At 40.4% G+C, this 18,387-nt stretch overlaps 1 protein-coding gene and 1 non-coding gene across 3 annotated transcripts; both read left to right on the forward strand.

Annotated features, from left to right (window-relative positions):
- The first annotated feature begins 353 nt into the window (after positions 1-353).
- Positions 354-17,405, forward strand: RAB32 (RAB32, member RAS oncogene family). Of its 2 annotated transcripts, none has more exons than XM_090280687.1 (3): positions 354-743; positions 11,314-11,591; positions 12,521-12,937. In XM_090280687.1, the coding sequence occupies exons 1-3, from the start codon at positions 494-496 to the stop codon at positions 12,551-12,553; spliced, it is 561 nt and encodes a 186-aa protein (XP_090136813.1). In that variant the 5' UTR covers positions 354-493; the 3' UTR covers positions 12,554-12,937. The 2 variants fall into 2 exon arrangements, with proteins under 2 accessions (XP_090136813.1, XP_090136814.1); XM_090280688.1 differs by lacking the exon at positions 12,521-12,937 and adding an exon at positions 16,252-17,405 and having other exon boundaries at positions 366-743.
- Positions 8,722-8,786, forward strand: LOC150007901 (small nucleolar RNA SNORD38). Its single transcript, XR_016512121.1, has one exon. It is a non-coding gene; the product is annotated as a small nucleolar RNA SNORD38 (small nucleolar RNA).
- Positions 17,406-18,387: the final 982 nt, after the last annotated feature.

Consider the following 18,387-nt stretch of genomic DNA (forward strand, 5'->3'; position numbering starts at 1 on the left):
TCTCAGGCCAGCGCCGCCCCATCTTTCCACCACCTCCGGCCCCTCCATTCTCCAACCTGGGCTTTATCAATAGCTGGCTCAGTGGCTTCAGCAGTTTTATCAGGCTGACCTTGACCCTCCTGGGCTTGCTCTGGCCCTCGGTGGGATCCCAGTCGGCCCTAGGCCACTAGGAGGCGTGCAGGACCCACGCCGCCCCAGCGGAGGAAGTGCCGGGAGTCTGGTCCCGCCTGCCCGAGTGCAACTGGGGAGACAGGGGGTGTTGGCGGGGGGCGGTGGGGGGGCGGTTACCTAGCCCGGACCTCCCCTGCCAGGCCAGCCCCGGTCCTTTCCCCGCCCCGCAAGGGCTGGGAGCGACGGCTGGTTCCGGGTCCTGTGACCGATCAGGCGGTGGCGTGGGCGCGGCCTCGGGGAAGTTTCGACCGCCGGCGGGGCCCGGCGCGGTTCGGAGCTCGGCGAGAGCAGCTCGCTGGCTGGAGCGGGGCTAGGGGCGCTCATGGCGGGCGGCGGGGCCGGGGACCCGGGACGGCGGGCGTCCGCCACCGCCGAGCCCGAGACCCGCGAGCACCTCTTCAAGGTGCTGGTCATCGGCGAACTCGGAGTGGGCAAGACCAGCATCATCAAGCGCTATGTCCACCAGCTCTTCTCCCAGCACTACCGGGCCACCATCGGGGTGGACTTCGCGCTCAAGGTCCTTAACTGGGACAGCAGGACGCTGGTGCGCCTGCAGCTGTGGGACATCGCGGGTAAGCCGCTGGCCTGAGCCGCGGACACGAGGGGACGCCGCTGCGGGTGGGCGATGGCTTCCGGGAAGGGGCGTCCGCCAGGTTCCCCAACCGTCGGGAGCCAGGGGCCACGCGACCCAGCTCGGTCTCCCCTCTTCTTTCTCTGTCCGCGGCGTGAACTCGCCTGCGCGCGTTTAGAAGCGACTAAATCACAAGGGAAGATGCAAAGGGAGTGGACTCCAGTGGATCAGGACAATGAAAGGGCAGTAGTTGAAGAATTTAACAGCAGGACAAAATAAATACGTGCATAAGTAAATAACCCTGGTTAGACGGATGCTTCTGCTTAAGTATGAGGAAGGCCTTTTATATTTCAAAGATGGGAAGGAACCCTCTACTCTCAACGCTCTCTCTCACCTGCCCCGAGAAAGCCTTAAGGGGCCTTTTCATAAGTTTTCACTGAATATTAACAATCTTAGAGTACACCAGGAAGAGTAGTGGAGATAAGAGCTGAAGTTCATGACTTACCCAAAGTCACACTTGCATTTAGTGACAACCAAACTAGAAACCAGGTTCCTTTTCAGCGCGTTTTTCATCACCCACCTGGGATCCAAGACACTTCTTTGTGAGTGGATGTCTGCTCTTTGTACACCACGCTCTCATTCCTAGGTCAGACCAAACAGGTGGAGATTTGGGGAAATTCTCTTGAAAGTTTACTCTAAACCAACACTCCTGCTTCCTCCTGCCACGTTTCCCCGGCATTTGCTTTCCTGTGTCATTTCGGAGCATAATAACCCTCTTTGAGGGGTACATATTCTCCTTGCTCTAATTTGTGAAAACTTGAACTCAAAAAAGATATTAACTTTTGGAAAGTTTGGATATGGAAGTGGTACCCAAAGCTGCTCTGTTCGGCTATTTCTGGTGTGAAGAAGCTCAGCGTTTGGCTAGGGGCAGATTCAGGGTTGGAGAGACCATCCTTCGTCCTGCATTTGCATAAACTGAAGTTCATAGAAGTTATGGTCACCTAGTTGGTAGCAGAGGGTGGAGGCTGGGGCACAGGTTTGTGAGCTAGGTAGTGCTCTTTTCATCAAAAGCTTATTACATATGGGAAATTACTGAAGAATTATAACCTACATACTCACTTATTTAAAACAGACCTCTCTACCTCAGATATGAGAATAAATTCGTGTACATCAATACCTCAGAGAAAGGGGAGTAGTCAGTCTTGGGCTCAGCTATTTTTTTTTTCTTTCAGAAAACCAAAAGTCCGTTTGAAAAGTCATCTTTTGAAGCCAGGGGCTTCTTTTGAAACACTTCCTGCTATTTCGTAGAACACTTATGAACAGTAGTATTGCTTTATGACAAAGTCATGGATTCTAACGGTTGCTTTACCTAACTGTGTGATAATCATTCTCCAGGAATCTTCAGTGTAGCTGTGGATTTCCATGAAGATGATTTTAAACCCCCATCTAGGAGGCCTGTTGACTTTACATTCGTCTTCATGGAAAATAATGTGATATTTAGCTATTAAATTATGATTGGGTCCCACTGCAGGTAAATAAACGATTCTGATGGCACAGTTGTATCTTTAAGCTTAAAGGGAAAACGCTGATATTTGGAGACTTGGGACTGTAAAAACATCAGTAAGAGCTTTCTTCCTGGGTATCACCTCCTCTTTTTTCATTCTTTCTGAACAGGCCTATAGAGCTAGGAAGGGGACATAGTCTTTATCGGACTCTAGTACATAAGCAGATGGACTATCCTTGCACTTTTGCTTAAAAATAAATAAATAAAAGATAAAACTTGAGCTTTGCCAGCAAGGAAGGCAGAACTGTAAGATTTCACAAAGGAATCCCTGGATGTTAGATTCTGTTCAGCCTGTACACCCTAGCAATTAACAAGAGCAGGGTCGCCTTATAAAGTTTTCAGAGATAGAGTCTTAATATATAAGGAAACTGAGAGACAGAAATAACTTGGCTTTAACTTAAAGTTTAAAGAGCTACATCATTAACTATGTTTGGTTTGGGTATTGGAGCTACTAGTGAATCCTCGTTCATACCATTGGAGTTAAGTAGTTGTGATGTAATGAAGGCAAACTGGAGGCTGCTCCAAAAAGTTCCCTGTGGCTAAGCATATTTGCCTTATGAAGTAACAAAGTTGAATCATTTTTAAATCTCAAAGGATAGAAATATTCCTTAGTTGCAAAATAGTAGGTGGTAGAGTGGGGCCACTAGATATGGTTGTCATTACTAGTTTTTTCTGTTGTTGTTTCAGAGACGGGCAAGGTGGTAAAGAAATTATAATCGGTCTGTGTATTGAAAGCTTTGGCAAGCGTGGCAGGCAGGAGTTGTCCAAATGTTTTCCAGAAGAGTGGCCAAGCAATTTAAGCTAAACTCTTAAAGTTAAGAAAAATAGTGACTCTTGTGTGCAGGCCTTACAAGTACTCTCTTATTGCATCAAATGAATGTGGCTTCAAATTACATACAGAGTTTAATACAATGTTTGTGTTACGCAACTGCTGTCTCTTAATTCATACTTGCTTTGAGACTGTTTCTCAACACATATGAAAATATTGAAGTCTCTGGTAAGATTTCAAAGAGAGTTTAATAAATGCATATTAAATTAAGATGTAGCAAGAGATATCTCATATCATAATTTTTTATGTATTATAGATGGAGTAGTATTTGGCTTGCTACTTATTACAAGCCTATTAGCAACTATAGAATTTTCTATGTAGGTTGAATGGCTGGTTGAGGCTAAATCTTTGCAAAATAAAAGTCCATTTAGCTCTAGTATAATTTTGTCTTCATGTATTCATTGAAGTGAGCTGCATTTTATCTTTCCCCTCTAAGTGTTTTCAGCTGGGCCAGAGAATTAAATGGATGTAAGACATGTTAACAGCAGAAAGTTACTTAATGTGTTACATGACCCAAGAGCTCTCATAAGGAAATGAAGACCATGGTAGCAAAACCTAAGTACTTTTATACCAGGTTGGACAAAAAGAGGCCTTTAGTCCAAAATAATTTTTATGCCAAGTAGCATATTTTGGGGGTGGCCTATTCTGCTACCATTTACTCTTTTGGATTAAAATTTCTTTATAACACTCCTTTGGGCCATAGAACAAATCAGAACAATCTTCTCTGAAGTTCATGTAACTACTATTTACCAAAGCATAAACTTCCTGCTTGGAAGACATTTTAAATTATATAAATCATACTTCCAGAGTCACGTTTTTAAAATTCTCATCCTAAATTAGAATGTTGACCCTGATTTACTTGTTCCAACTTGCATATTGCCAGTTACTATACCTCGTGGTCTCCTCTTGTCTCCTTTAATAACTTTCCTTTAACCCTTTATGAGCAAGAATCTTACCTTTGACACTTTGACTTTCAAATTATCTATCAATCAGGAATTATTCATGTTTAAGTTTCTTCTAAGTAGGAAGAAGCAGGGCTTTGAGAAATTAGTCTTTGTAAATAGCTATTTGTAGTCTCTATCTTAAACAGTGAATACTACAGTCATGTTCCTAGGGCTTATTGGTGGCCAGTAACTTAATAACTCATTTATAGGGATTTTTAAAATCTTTATTACATCTGACTCCCATACAGTGTTGTCATCCTTAATCTTATTCAGGCTGAATTGCTTTGCCACATCACAAGCAAAGCCTGCTGTCCCATTCTGCATTTTTAAATCTTCCTTAATTTGAGACACTTTGGATGCCCCAGTCTGGAGTATGCATTCATAATTGCATAGGCAGGATGGTCAGCATAATAACATATTTGTGTTACACACACGGAAACTCCCTGACAATGGTATGCCTATTACCTTTCCTCTTATTTTGAATATGTTACCTTTCTTAGTTTCTTCAATTAATCCAAGCAAAAAGATGCTCAGGTTAGCAGCAGAGATAGTGGAGCACTGATAAGAAATACTAAAATCTGACTTTGCTTGCAAAGACTTGCCTAACCTTTCTATTGTTTGAATTGAATTATAAATGTTCAGAGATTCATAGTCTCAGTAGAGTGAGGTGTAGTAACTTGACCAAGGAAATATAAGTAATCAATGGCATTGTTCAGAGACAGGCCTTAAAACAGTAAGTTATTAATAGTGTAGTCCATTTGTGGGTTCACCGGTGTTCAAACAGTAGTACAAACCCTTGTCTGAATTTGCAAGTGTTCTGATCATTCCTGTATTTAGAGCATACGACTCATATTTTATATCCATTGTGATCATTATCATCTCTTTATATTATTAATCCAGAATTTTTAGTTATTAAACTTCTCTTAATTACGAAGCACAGTACTTCCAAGGTAGACACTTTTTGTTTGGCTCTACCATTTTTTTCTGCATGCATTCTGAAAGACTGTTTCCAAACTGTGGACTTTTTTGAAGATAACAAAGCAGTTTGATGGTGTAGAGTTGCAGAGCACACACACAGGAGGGTAAGGTCATAATTACAGATGTTTGCCTGATATGTGCTCTGTCACTCCACAGATTAAACCTGTAGCCATGCATTAGTCTAGAGATGCAGTGTTAGTTTCAAATATATTTTAAAACTTTTATCCATCATGTATGTGTTACCCTGATCATCCAGTTTTCTTAAGCTTTTGATATGGATTGTCAGTGATTCTTATTCTATTTTAAAATGTTCCCAGGACTTGTTTTTATTCACGTATGTTGTGGTCAACACATCAGGAGACAATAGTCATTGAAAATAAAGTTTGTTACTAAATGTTCCCAGAGGAGAGAGCAGGCCACACCACGCAGGACCTCGTGGGGAAGCAGCACGTTGGTCAGGTGGCGGAATGAGCAAGGGAAAAGCATGGGCAAGAGCCTTGACTGCAGTTTTTGCAGGGAGAAATGGGCAAGGCAGCATGGCCAAGCTGAGCAAACTTAGGTTTGGATGATTTGAAAGATTTCAATGGCTCTGGGGTACAGGGTGCTCCCTAGTTGTCTATAATACCTGGCCACAGTGACTTAGGGCCAATGCGTAGAGTCCTACAGTGCAGGAACCTGAAACAGGAGGCAGATGGAGAGTGTGGGCTGAGGATTGGTTGGTTTGCAATATCAAAGACATGTTCTCAACAGGCCGGCTGCTCTCTCTAAGAAGAAGCTAACGCTGGGAGGGTCAGTCCCTCCCCTGGTCAACAAGGCCCCAAGATGTCAAAGCTTCATAAAATACAGACAATAAAAAATGATTAATATGTATTTCTAAGCATTTATTAAAATAGATTGAGAGAAGGTACACTTTCAAAGAAGACTTTGAAGCCCTTAGATTTGTAACCCAAAATAGCATATCCTTAAAATAGTGAGGATTTTTCACTTAAACAACACTTAACTAATAGAGACTGGGCTAAGTCGACAAGTCTAAGCTGTACTATGGTTGTAGATCTTCTCTTGGATGATGAAAAGGTGAAGACATAAAGGTGGGGAGATTTCTGAAGGGACATAAAAATACAAGAAAAGGGGTGTTTGCGAATTCTATTCAGTTATATTTTCAAAAAAGCCTTTTGACTTTTTGCCATCCAGGGGGCTAGAAATCTAATTTCTTCACTCTTCTTTTGAGAGAGATGAACCACATAAAAATAAGTGGGTAGCGGGGGTTAGTTTAAGGATCTCTGTTGGTCTTTTTAACTGAGAGATGACTCACATTCTCTTCTTCCCCACTCGTTACATTTACTTCTCTCCAGATATTTGCCCTAAGTATCTTCTGCAGTGATTTTTGATTGCTTCTTGAAATTAAGCTAAACATGTTGGGTTTTGGGGTGTGATCATATGACACCTCCTCCATCCAACTCATGTGAAGTGCTTGAAATGCAGATTCTTTAGCATCGACTGTTTCAACGGACGTGGCCTCATCTGACCAACATCACCATCCATCTTGATTTATCAAGTAGACATCCTTCCTATCACCTAATGTGTGGTGGGGCCGTCCAAGGCTGGTGAGCAGAACCATCAAGTTTTCATGGACTGAAACTGACATTTTACCACTCACCTATTCCTTGGCTATATTCTATATCTTTGTGATCCACTCAAATGTAAAGGCCAGCTAGGAAATCTAGACTTTTTTAAATAATTGAATACATTGCTTCCCCACATAAAATTTTGGGAAGGGATACTAGAGTAGGCACCTAGCAACCCTCCATGCTTGGCAAATTAGAATTCCCAGAGGTGGGGCCTGGAAATTTGCAATTTACCAAGCCCCATGGGTGATCTGATTTATACTAAAGGTGAAGACAGTTGTTCTGGTCATTGGCTTTGCTGCACCCTTCCAAAAGACCCACCCTGTCGCTGCACCCCGGGAGTTCCCCACGTAATAGGACACAGCTGCCTACTCCCCCTGCTCCCTCACACCCACCTCCCATGACCCTTAAGTTCCTTTCCCACACCACCTCCTCCTTATCTGTGTGGCTATCACATGAGCCCCTGTGAGGGTAGTGTGTGGATTTATAGGACAGAGATGGTACATTTCCTTGGACAGAAATCCCTACTTTAAATTGATTAAAGTCAGATGTTCTTTTTACAGTTGCCGCAGAAGACGAAAGTAGTTGGATAAGACAGACCTTACACAGTGACTAAATGCCACCAAAGCCCTGTCATCTCAGATAGCAAAAGGAAAATCCCAGAATCTGAATTGGCGTGTATCTGGGAATTGGTGATCGTGAGGCTTACTTAATATAATGCTGCTCCATCTCAAAAGCAGTTTATTTTCCTTTTAATTTAGGTATTGTCCTATTTTTTTCTGAATTCGGTTTTATTATTCTGCTCACCAAACAGGCTTAATCTCAGTTTCAAAAGGGGATGGTCTGAGCAAAAATGGTGCTTTGTATATCACTTCATTAGCAGTTTTGCCCGTCTTTCCCCATCATGGTTATTTTTCCAAGTGGACATATATTTCCAAATGTAAGCACAGAATCTCAGAGTTGGAAACTTCTGGTCATTGGCCCTCTCACATAATAGTCCCCATTTACTAAAAGCTGTTCTCTAGTCCCTGTCACTCAGTTTACTTTCATTCTCATTTATATTTAAATAATCTGGCAAAACGGGAATTGCAGTTTACAGGTGGGTAAGCAGACTAGGAAGTTTAGGGGGTTTCCTCAAGGTCTACACACCTCTGACTTGCAGAGAGAGGGTGTGGATCCAGAGATTTCTGACATCAAAGGTTTTGTTGTTATATTGTCCCCCTCTCGTTTTACATGTGATAAAAAGGAAAACCAGAGAAATAAATGGGATTGTGTAATATTATGTGACCCCTTTCACCTTCTTAGTAGTGCAGTATTAAACTGTGACATTCAGTGCATAGCAAATCTAAACTCTGAGGATGCTGATTCAATGCATCATCTTTTAAACTTCTTTCACTGATCATAATACAGGCACTTGTTTTATGGAAAATTGGGCTAACTAGTGTGGGGGATGGGGAGAATGCAGTACGGTCTATTTCTTACATTGCCTTATTGGTTAATGTTATGGTGGTTCTTTAAGAAATTATTTTACTTTTAACAATGTCTATATTTAATATCAAGGTGTAACGCGGGGCAAGTTTAAAATAGCTTGATAAAGTGGTAGCGCAATGAATCATAAACCTTATGCCCAAGACACATTATGACATCACATTATTACCTATATCAAGTTATAAAAGTTCTAAATGGACATACACTTATCGTTTTAGAACCAATGACTGGACTTAAAATTTTTACTGAGTCTTGATCTATCAGCAACCAACCACACCAGCTTGTTAGAAGAGCTTCATCTCTGAATGCACAATATGATTTAAGGATTTTTGTAAAGGATTTTAAATGCACTAACTAGAAGCTGTTCATTTTCAGTCAATCACCTTGAGAAAGAATATGTGGCCCAGTGATTCTCAGTGTGTGGGTGGGGTGGGGCGAGGGGAGGTAAGCATTTATACTTGGAAAACTAAGCACCAATTGTCCTGTTGCTTTGATTTATTTGTCATTGTGAAATTTATATTTTGAATTCCAAATAACATTCAGAAACATTTACTTGGTGATGAAAACTTTGTCCAGTTCTGCTACTGATTTTAAGTGACGATAAAAAAAAAAAAGAAAGAAACATTTATTTATCCAATGGGGGCATGAACATAAAGTTTTGAGACAAACATTAAGAAACTAAAGAAAACCAGTGATTAAAATCATAAGAGAAAGCATCTCTGGCCTGTGTTTCTGGTAACAGTTCAGAATGCAGTACTTCCTGTTTCAAACATAAGGGCAAATACTACCCTGTTGAAAATTTGCATTAGATATAAGAGGTGAGGCAAAGTATTTTGTGGTCTTCTTTTCCTTAATGAATTATATATTCTTGGAAATATATTACTTAAGTCATCTCTACTCCTCTTCAAAGTTATTTGTGTTAGATACTCCCCAATATGTATTAGAGAAGCATTTTAATCCTTTTGCCACCACATGTTACTTGGGGTTTGGCCTTCTGGGTGTGTAAATTGTGTACCTTTAAATATCCTTAAACCTGGATGACTAGCACTGTGTTCTTTTTCTCCTTTCTCAGTGCCAAGATGTGTAGTTATAATAAAGGTTTCCTCTTCTATAAAAGGAAGTAACTCATCTTTTAAAGGATAAAACACTATAGAGTCATTTGGAATATGCTGGCGGTGTGCCCACAGCAATATGATAGGAAGGGCTGTCCCTAGTGTGGGCCATTCAGGAGCTCAGCAGCGGGACATTTCCCTTGGCTGCCATGGTAAAGTGCTAGGGGACAGAGAGCAGGACCTTAACTTCTGTAGTAGGGCTGTGCTGTCCTTAAGGAGAGTCCTTGGCTAATGTCACTGCCCTGGATCTATTTGGAAACATGGGGACATATGGAGCAGTATCATATATCCCACAAAATACTAGGTTTACAGATCAGGCAGCACATTAGGTAACCAATCAGCCTAGGAAATTTGAGTGACTTTCTCTCCCTGGGATTTTATTTTCTCATCCGTAAAATAAGAGACGTTGGAATAGATGATACGGGTTGTCATCTCCCAGTTGTAATAATGTCCTTTTAAGTGTTTTGTCATGAAAGCATGAAGGGTTCTCCCTCCTCCAGTAAGAAATGGCCACAGCACTGGTCCAAGACAGCGGTGTCACTTAAGAGTTCTCCCACCCTCTGAACTACTTCCGCAGACCTATTAAGAGGAAGATCTCCCGGGTTCTGAGTTTCCATATTTGCTGTAAGCTTTTAATTCGTAACATAACACACTACACAAAACAAAACAAAGGCAGCTGTCTCTGTAGTTAGTAACTGCACACTTCTCTACCCCGTCCCCCGTCCTTTCCTGTCGTGGGGCAACAACCCGGGAGCCTTCAGCACAGCAGGCATTTCCTGCATTTTATTTATAGATTTGTGGGAAGTATCATCCCAGAATAATAAAAAAATTTTTGGGCTAAACTTAACCCGATTATTTTATTTTTCCATTATTCCACTCAGCAATATCTAAAATTGTACGATGGCATAGTAGAATTCGGAGGAGAAAAATATTAATTTGGGGGGGAGCTTTGCATTTGTTACCATCAATGAAATGTAGGTAAATGTGTCTTTCATTATGTGTTTTAATAAGAAAGCATCCTATTATAGTGTTTTTAATCATTGGTCAGAGTTATTAATCTTAGATTAACATTGATTGCCACTCATTTTTCTTTAGACCTCTACTCTGTAACTTGACCTATTGAGTGTATAAACTTTAAAAGTCAAGGCAACTAACTGCAAGGTAGTTCATGATGGCCGGCATCGTATTTCCATAGATGTGTGGGAGTCAGAAGGCCTGGGTCAGAGTCCCTTCTTCTTCAGTCAGTGCTACTGGAACCCTGGTCAAACCGCTCTTTGCATGTTTTTTTTATCTGTCAGATAATGAGAAAGATCCTTCCTATGTCAAAGATAGTATGATGTCAGAGTGTAAGAGCATGCATTTCAAAGTCCTATATGATATGTTAAGCAGAAGATTATTCCCAAAGTTCTTAACCTATTAAATTATTTTAAAAGTACCAATATTTGAAGAACTCTGTAATTGATCTTTCTTTTAGCAGCACAACCATTGGGCCACTTTCTGTTCTACAATAGCAGGTCTGCATGTGTCTGCCTTCTTAGGGGAGATCAATCTTGTATATTGAGTCAGAAGCAGGTGGAGATGTGTAAGAAAGATGAGTTAAGAGCATGGGCACTTTGATCTCGTGTCCAGTCCTAATCTTTCTGGCCACCACTTAACCCACTACACTGATCTTCTTCCTGCAGGCTTCATTTTCTTCTACTCTGGTCTCTTCTTCCTCTACCCCCCGCTTCCTTTTTTCCTTTAGTATCTCCCTTGTCTTAGACCAAGATGGAGAGGGAAATGATGGGCTCTGAAGCCTTAAGTACTGTCATCTTGATGGTTATGGAGAATGTGTTGTACACGTGCGGAACGAAAACTGGTTATTTGTGTACTCAGACCACGCGATCAGCCACTTCCTCTTTGTGAGTCAGTTCTGTGTATGTCCTTAATCTCCCCCCTGTATGTTGCTATGGCTTGGAAGATATGTGTTTATTCTTAGGGTCAAAGGTGTTATATTGGGACTTTTTAACCTCTTACTATATTTATTTCTAGGGCAGGAGCGGTTTGGCAACATGACCCGAATCTACTATAAAGAAGCAGTTGGCGCTTTTGTAGTCTTTGATATATCAAGAGGCTCCACGTTTGAGGCAGTTTTAAAATGGAAAAACGATCTGGATAGTAAAGTCCATCTGCCAAGTGGCGGCCCTATTCCTGCTGTTCTCTTAGCTAATAAGTGTGACCAGAAAAGGGATGGTGCCCAGAATTCTTCCCAGATGGACCAGTTCTGCAAAGAACATGGCTTCACTGGATGGTTTGAAACCTCCGCAAAGGTGAGCTCTGCTTTGCCTTTGTATCTGCTCTGCTGTTAGCTTGTACACCCGAGCTGTAACCCTGAAGTGTGTAGATGGATTGAAGTGAGTGAGTGCTGGAAGCCGAGGAAAAAGCGCAGCACAGCACGGATATGTTACAGCTTCTCTCAGTCAACAGCAGGAAGCCTTTCACAATTGGTCAGTGGGGAGCTGATTAGAAGGACAGAGTTCACATTAAAATAAAAGCAAGCTATTATTCAGAGAAAATAACAAATCCTTTTTTCTGTGAGTTTGAGTCTTTAAATGAAGTCTCGTGCACCTAGAGTTTATGGGGTGAAGCAGAAGCATTTTTTATTTTTACAGAAGGGTTAACAAAACTTAGGGTCACATCCCTGGTGAAGACGTAGTTCATATACAAGACTAAGGTATTGAAGAGAAGATGTATTTGGGTGATGCTGAAGAGTTTTATATTAACTGTGTACGAAAGAATTTGAACAAGAAGGAAGTCAATATTTGTGACATAATTCTTCATGAATAGTGGAGTGAGAATTTTTCTTTTGACTCGTTATGGGAAGCTGGATAAAATGTCTTTGTTTTTTTTTTTTGTTTGTTTGTTTTTAAGAAAAACAAAAACATATAAGTTGGGGGGTGAAGATCTTAGCAGCCTGGATGTACAAGGAAGTGAGTGTGAAAATTACAGGCACAAAATATTGGAAGGTGGAGGGTGTTTGCTTATGTGTGTTGGGAGTTCCACTTCAAAGGTCAAATAACAATCAGACTTATGTAAGAATGATGAGATGTTTGAGAAATTCTCTGATGACAGACAAACTCAAAACCAGCCGTTTGGTGTAATCCTAACACAGTTCTAGGTTTTAGTATGCCTTCTGTGAATTTCTTGTGTATATATTTTTTAAAAGCATTGTTCCTTCTCATCACCTATGTACTGCCAGGTTGTTTTTAGCTTTACCAGAAACCCATCCTAAAAGTGGAAGATTATTTGATGCCATCGATGATCAGAATAATAAAAGCAAAGGTCCGGGAGACCGCGCAGAAAGGCTGCCCTGAAAATACTGAGTGATGACGGAGTCATTGGGACAAACAGTTTCTTCTGGAGGCAGAAGTGTTTACTCCCAAGCTGAAGACTATTTGTTTACATAAATATATTCTAGCGTCTTAAAAGTTAGTGTCATAAATAGAAAGTAGTGGCAGAAAAGAGAGAAAGCCCAGAGAAGATGCTGCATGACCACTTGGCCAGGCAGAAAGTAAGAAATTACACAAGGGAAGGCTGCGTATCAAGGAGCTTGTGCTGGAAGCCATGCCCTCTGTCTCCTCTGTCAGGAGATTTTCTCACTTCATTATCTTTGCTGGAAGAAATGTTTAATACAGCCTGAGATTTGGTAGAGAAGATGTACGTTATTACAGGTAAAATTTTCCGTTTAGTTTTATTTAAATTAACCAGTCAAATAATAAATCCAAATTCGTCCCCAGGATCTCAATGGAAGATTTGTAAATAATTGCATCATGTGGCCTATAGTTTGAGACTGTGTAAGGCATCCGCTTTGTTATTCAGGGGTGGGCAAAAGGAGGTTTACAGTTATGAGTAATAAAACAGTTTGTCCTTGTATTATAATGTATTAATTACTTTATTATTTTCCATGTGAACCACTGTAAATCTACTTCTGCCCTGCTTCCCCCCCCCCCCCCCGAATTTATAGACAGCATCACATCGAGGGATAAGGAGGAAAACACTGGTTGAGAGTCAAGTTCCGGGCATGTTCTGTGCTTTCCCACAAATATCTGAGGAACATCTGCACATCTCCTTAATAGTAAACCAGGCGTGTTCCAGGAGAATAACAGTAACGTAAAAGTCAGGTTAAAAGTTTTAGTCACAGCTCAAAGTCCTGTCCAGGCGTCACTCACACCTGTACTTCTGAGCTGGCCAGAAGCTACCTTCAAATCTGATTTCTGCTTGAATTCCAGGGATCCGAATTCTAACAGGAACATAGCCAAAAAACAATTTTGAGTTCATGAATTTCATCTTTTCGCCTCTGTGGCAAATAATGCCTTCCTAATATGAAAAAGTGTGGCTAACTACACTACCACGTGGAAGTTTTTGTTCCTAACCAATGGCTACTAAATGCAATTAGAAAACGTTAGAATTACTTGATATACTGGGAATGGTGAGAACTGAATGCTATTTGGACATTCAAAGACCAATGCTTTAATTAAAGTTAATACTTATCTTGGGAGTGGAAGTAGAAAAGCTTGTGTTGGTGCTGGAAAAGATACTTTAATAAACAGCACAGGTCTTGCAGGTCTCTCCCTGTCTGAGGAAGAAAAAACAAATAAAGGAGAGGACTAGAATGAACCTCAAGGCATTGGAATGGAATTGGAGAGATCAGTATAAACATAATATTATATACATACATATACACCCCATGAGTATGTGGCTGTGTTTATATGTGTGTGTATATATACACATATACACATACATGCCCACATATGAACACACTATATATGTATAAACAGAGAGGTAAGCACAGAAATAGATATCAGTGTGTATAGGGATACACACATGTATTTACTGGGTCTGTCTGCTGGGAGGGCTTAGAAGCAACAACACCACAGAACCAATGAGCTTATGAGTCCTTAGTAACTTTAAATACTACTGTTCTCCAGTAGAAAGGACTGGGGTTTCCTGGAGAAATGGCGGATTTCAGGCCTGTGTGTGGGACAAGCACAGTAAAGACGTGCCAGAGATATTTTGTGGTGCCAGAGAGTAAGGAGCCCTCACACAGCGTGGTGGAGACATATCAAAAAGACACAGGGCCTATTTCTAGGAGCCCCAGAATCTAAGACAATTTGAGCAACAAAGTAAAGAATATTGTAATAGATTTAATCCATAGAATAAAGTAATCCATGAGATGAGTAAACAAGCGAATAAATAAATGGGAGAGAAGAGGAAGTTCTTCCTAACAGTAGAATTATAGCTAATAAATGTAGAAGGAATGGTAAGAATAGAAAATCACCATTAAACACCACTGTAATTATTGTTTTGGAAGGGCAGAATTGATTCATGCTACAATTAATGCCAAAAAGTATTTTACTTACTAAGTACAAAGGGGAAAAACCTCAGTGGAGAAACCTGACAGATAAGGCTTTAAGCAAGTGTGTCTCATACACTACAAAGGACACATTACTTGTGCCTTATTCCTGTCAGAAGTGCATAACTCGGATTTAATGATAAGGAAGCATCGAACAAACCCAAATGAAGGGATGTCCTCTGTCCAGTGCTCTCCAAGAATATCAAGTTCGTGAAGGTAAGGAGAGTAAGGAGCAGTTCCAGAGTAAAGGAGACAGGGAGACATAACCATGAAATTCAGCTGCTCATCTGGATCAAAAATAGGACATTGAGACAATAAATGTAATTTGAATAAGGCTGATAGATTAATGCTCCAGTTATCTGTCAACATTTGAGGAATATGGGTGAAGGGTATATAGGGATTTTTACTATTATTGCAATGTTTTTGTAAAAAAAATTATTTTAGAAGATTAAGTTAAATATTTTTAAAAATCACAGTGTTTTCTGTGTGTTGCTCTTTGTGTGTTTGATGATGATTCTAGATCTGTTACACAAATGTGATAGCTAGTGATTCCTTAGGATGGTCTTAATGGACAGTCACACCTGCAACATTGTTTCAGGCTAATTTATGTGTGACAACTAAAAGAAATAATTTGTACTGATACAATAATAGAGGAGAGGTCATGGGAACTATACAAATAAACTAAAGGCACACAAAATTAAGTGAGGGGCGTGCTTCATGCTGCCTGACCCAGCATTTGGCTGAGCAGAGATGCAGGGAGACCACAAAGAGCCTCCGGACAAAGAAAATTCCTGCAAAGATTGATCCATAAGCTACTCACCCATACCTTATCGTTTACCCATACCATAAAAGAAAACCACAAGGCCACAAAATATACCTTGTAAAGGTTCAAATTAATCCCAACCTTTTCCATTCTATTTCCGCACACCAGCAACTTTCCGTAGAAACTACAAATATAAGCTCAGCCTCTAGACATGGTTGGAGTCTCTCTTCCTTCTCTTGCTGTGAGTCTGCTACTCTGTGTCTATGGACCGGCTTTTCCTGCTTGTCCTCTGCTCAATAAAACCTGCTCGTCCACTTTAAGCTCTTGTCTCCCTGGCTTGTGCCTTGAATTCCTTCCTGTGCATAGCCAAGAACATGATGGATTTATCCTACTTTAATGTGGTGTGAGCCCTTTGACATTTTTGTACATAATGTATCCTGAATACTTGAATTAGATGTTCAAGGGCAGGGATATTTTTTTTCATTTCGGTGCTTTCATTTATGTGAGCAGCACCCCAGAGCAAGGTGAAGATTTATGTGCCACCATCAGAATAGTCCCTTGAACCTCAGTGACAGAAAATTTAAAACAGGAACACCAAAAAGTGTGATTCTTTGTAAATAGAAGAGGGTTCCATGGCCACATTACTCAATAGCATTGAACTCTTGGTAAATTCTTTAACATCGGAGAAGCTGACAGCTGGCGTATTTACAACGTCCCCTCGGAGGAATTCTCCTAGTTCCCATTAACATTCTTAACGCTTTCTTCTAAGGCGTAATCCTCGGAATTGACCCTGTTTCTGGTTTCTGCTTTACAGGACAACGTGAACATAGATGAAGCAGCCCGGTTTCTGGTGGAGAACATTCTTGTGAACCACCAAAACTTTCCTAATGAAGAAAACGACGTGGACAGAATCAAACTGGAGCAGGAGGCCTTGCCCGCGAAGAGCCAATCCCAGTGCTGCTGACGTCGCTTCGGCTCCTGTCCTCGCCCATGCTGGCGAGAGGCGGGCTGACTTGGGTTCTCCATTTGGAGTCAATTCCTGAGAATGGATTAAGGTGGTGGATGTGCTGCTCTGTGACTCTTCCCAGGGCTGTGCTTTAAAATGACAGCGATGGCACTGCTGGGAGCGTACGCGGAAATGGGGTGTCGGTGCAATAGTCCTGACCGTGGCTCTGCACCTGGGAGTGACCACTTAGGCTTCTGTTGCCGACGCTGCCATCGTATGCAGGGTACTGTTTACATCCTTCTTAGTGCCTTTTCAAATGCCAGTGCTCAGGGTTTGGTAAGAGTTGCAAATTGCATCTCTTATTGCAAGCACTGGGGTGGTAATAAAACTCCCCCCTGCAGTCTTACAGTGACTGTATGAGTCTATTTTTGTGCTTCAGCTTCTCTTGTGAAGGAGGCTTTTAGACAGCCACAGAGGCTCAAAGTTTCTGTTCAGCAGTTTCTGTTCTTGTTTTTGTTTTTTCCTCAAAATTTCTCTATCTGGAGCTAGTCTTTTCAATTTTATAGTAGTCACGGTCAAGGAGAGAATTTATTGCAAAGCACATACAATTAAACCTGAGATAATTGAGTATGAATTGTGAAAGAAACTAGGTCATCTGTGGTTTTCTATCAAGTTCTTGGGCATTTATAATACATGAGAAATGTAAGTCTGGCCACAATATTTGTATTACCGTTCAGCCCAATTAAGAACAGAATAAATATTTTAACCTAAATCTTTGTTTTGAGTTAATGTAGTTCTACAAAGGTAATATGGGATATATTTTTATGTCTCAGAAAACTTTGTGTCTGTTCACTTTTGCTTTTATTCTTAAGGAATATAATCATGTTATGTGAAAGGTCCAACTTATCTCTTTCAAAGGAATGTTTAAAGATGTTTGACATAATCCAAAGCTAATGTGAAATGAGGTGTTGACCAAATTGTCTTGGAATTTATATATACATATATAAATTTGATATATATATGTGTGTGTGTGTGTGTTTTTGTGTGTGTGTATATCGTTTACATTGACTTAGCAGTGAATTCAAAATCAGAAGTATTGCACTTCCTTTGCCCATCTTTACCATATTAGTTATCTTCCCTTTAAGGATCATTTTAACAATTGACAGTACCTGAAATAATTGTTTTATGACAAACAGGGTTCTGTAGGTCAGTGTTAGTTTATTATGTATATAAATTCCTTATACTTGGAAGTAAAACCGAGTAACTCTTTGCTTTACTCCTAAATTCTCATAGAATTTGTTTTTGTAACTTGAATATAACGTTTGAATTTAGAAACAGCAACATACATGGCTAAAGGAAAGAAGAAAATACTTTGACTGTCTTAGTCACTTAATTACATAATGAAAATCCTTTATTCTCATTTTATCTTTATTTAAGTAGTTTTTTGGGGGTGAGGTTCAGAAATCTGCTTTAAAAAATCTGATGATGTTTATTTTGAAATTGCCCTATAGTAAGTAGCAATAGTTAAAGTGTTACTCAATTTGAAATCTATGTATTACTCAAAACATGAACATTCTTAAAATATAGCACTTTATTGTCATTTATAAATCAGTATTATTAAAACGTCTGAACACTTTAAACAATGGACATGCAGGATAAACTTGTTTTCATCCACTGAAGAAAATGGAGGTTTATGGGTTCTTGACAGACTAGACTTACCTACAAGTCAAGTTGCTACCCCTGGCTGACTAGCCATTGGAGAAAAGTAACTTAAATCTTTCTTGCACTGTACCACAAAAATGATACAATCTAGAAATTAATAGCTTAAATGTAAAAACTAGAACTATAAAAACTTTAGTATCGCTAAAAATAGGACAACAGTCCCCAAATGGAGTCACTTATGCTAAACCCCATGTCACCAAAACCAAGATTTAATTGCACTTTTGGCATCTCCCAGAAATGAAATCTTTAACTAGTTGATCAGAATCATCTGATCAGCTACTA

The sequence above is a fragment of the Furipterus horrens genome, unplaced genomic scaffold, assembly GCF_987537825.1.
Source record: "Furipterus horrens unplaced genomic scaffold, mFurHor1.1.pri manual_scaffold_6, whole genome shotgun sequence".
Lineage (NCBI taxonomy): Eukaryota > Metazoa > Chordata > Mammalia > Chiroptera > Furipteridae > Furipterus > Furipterus horrens.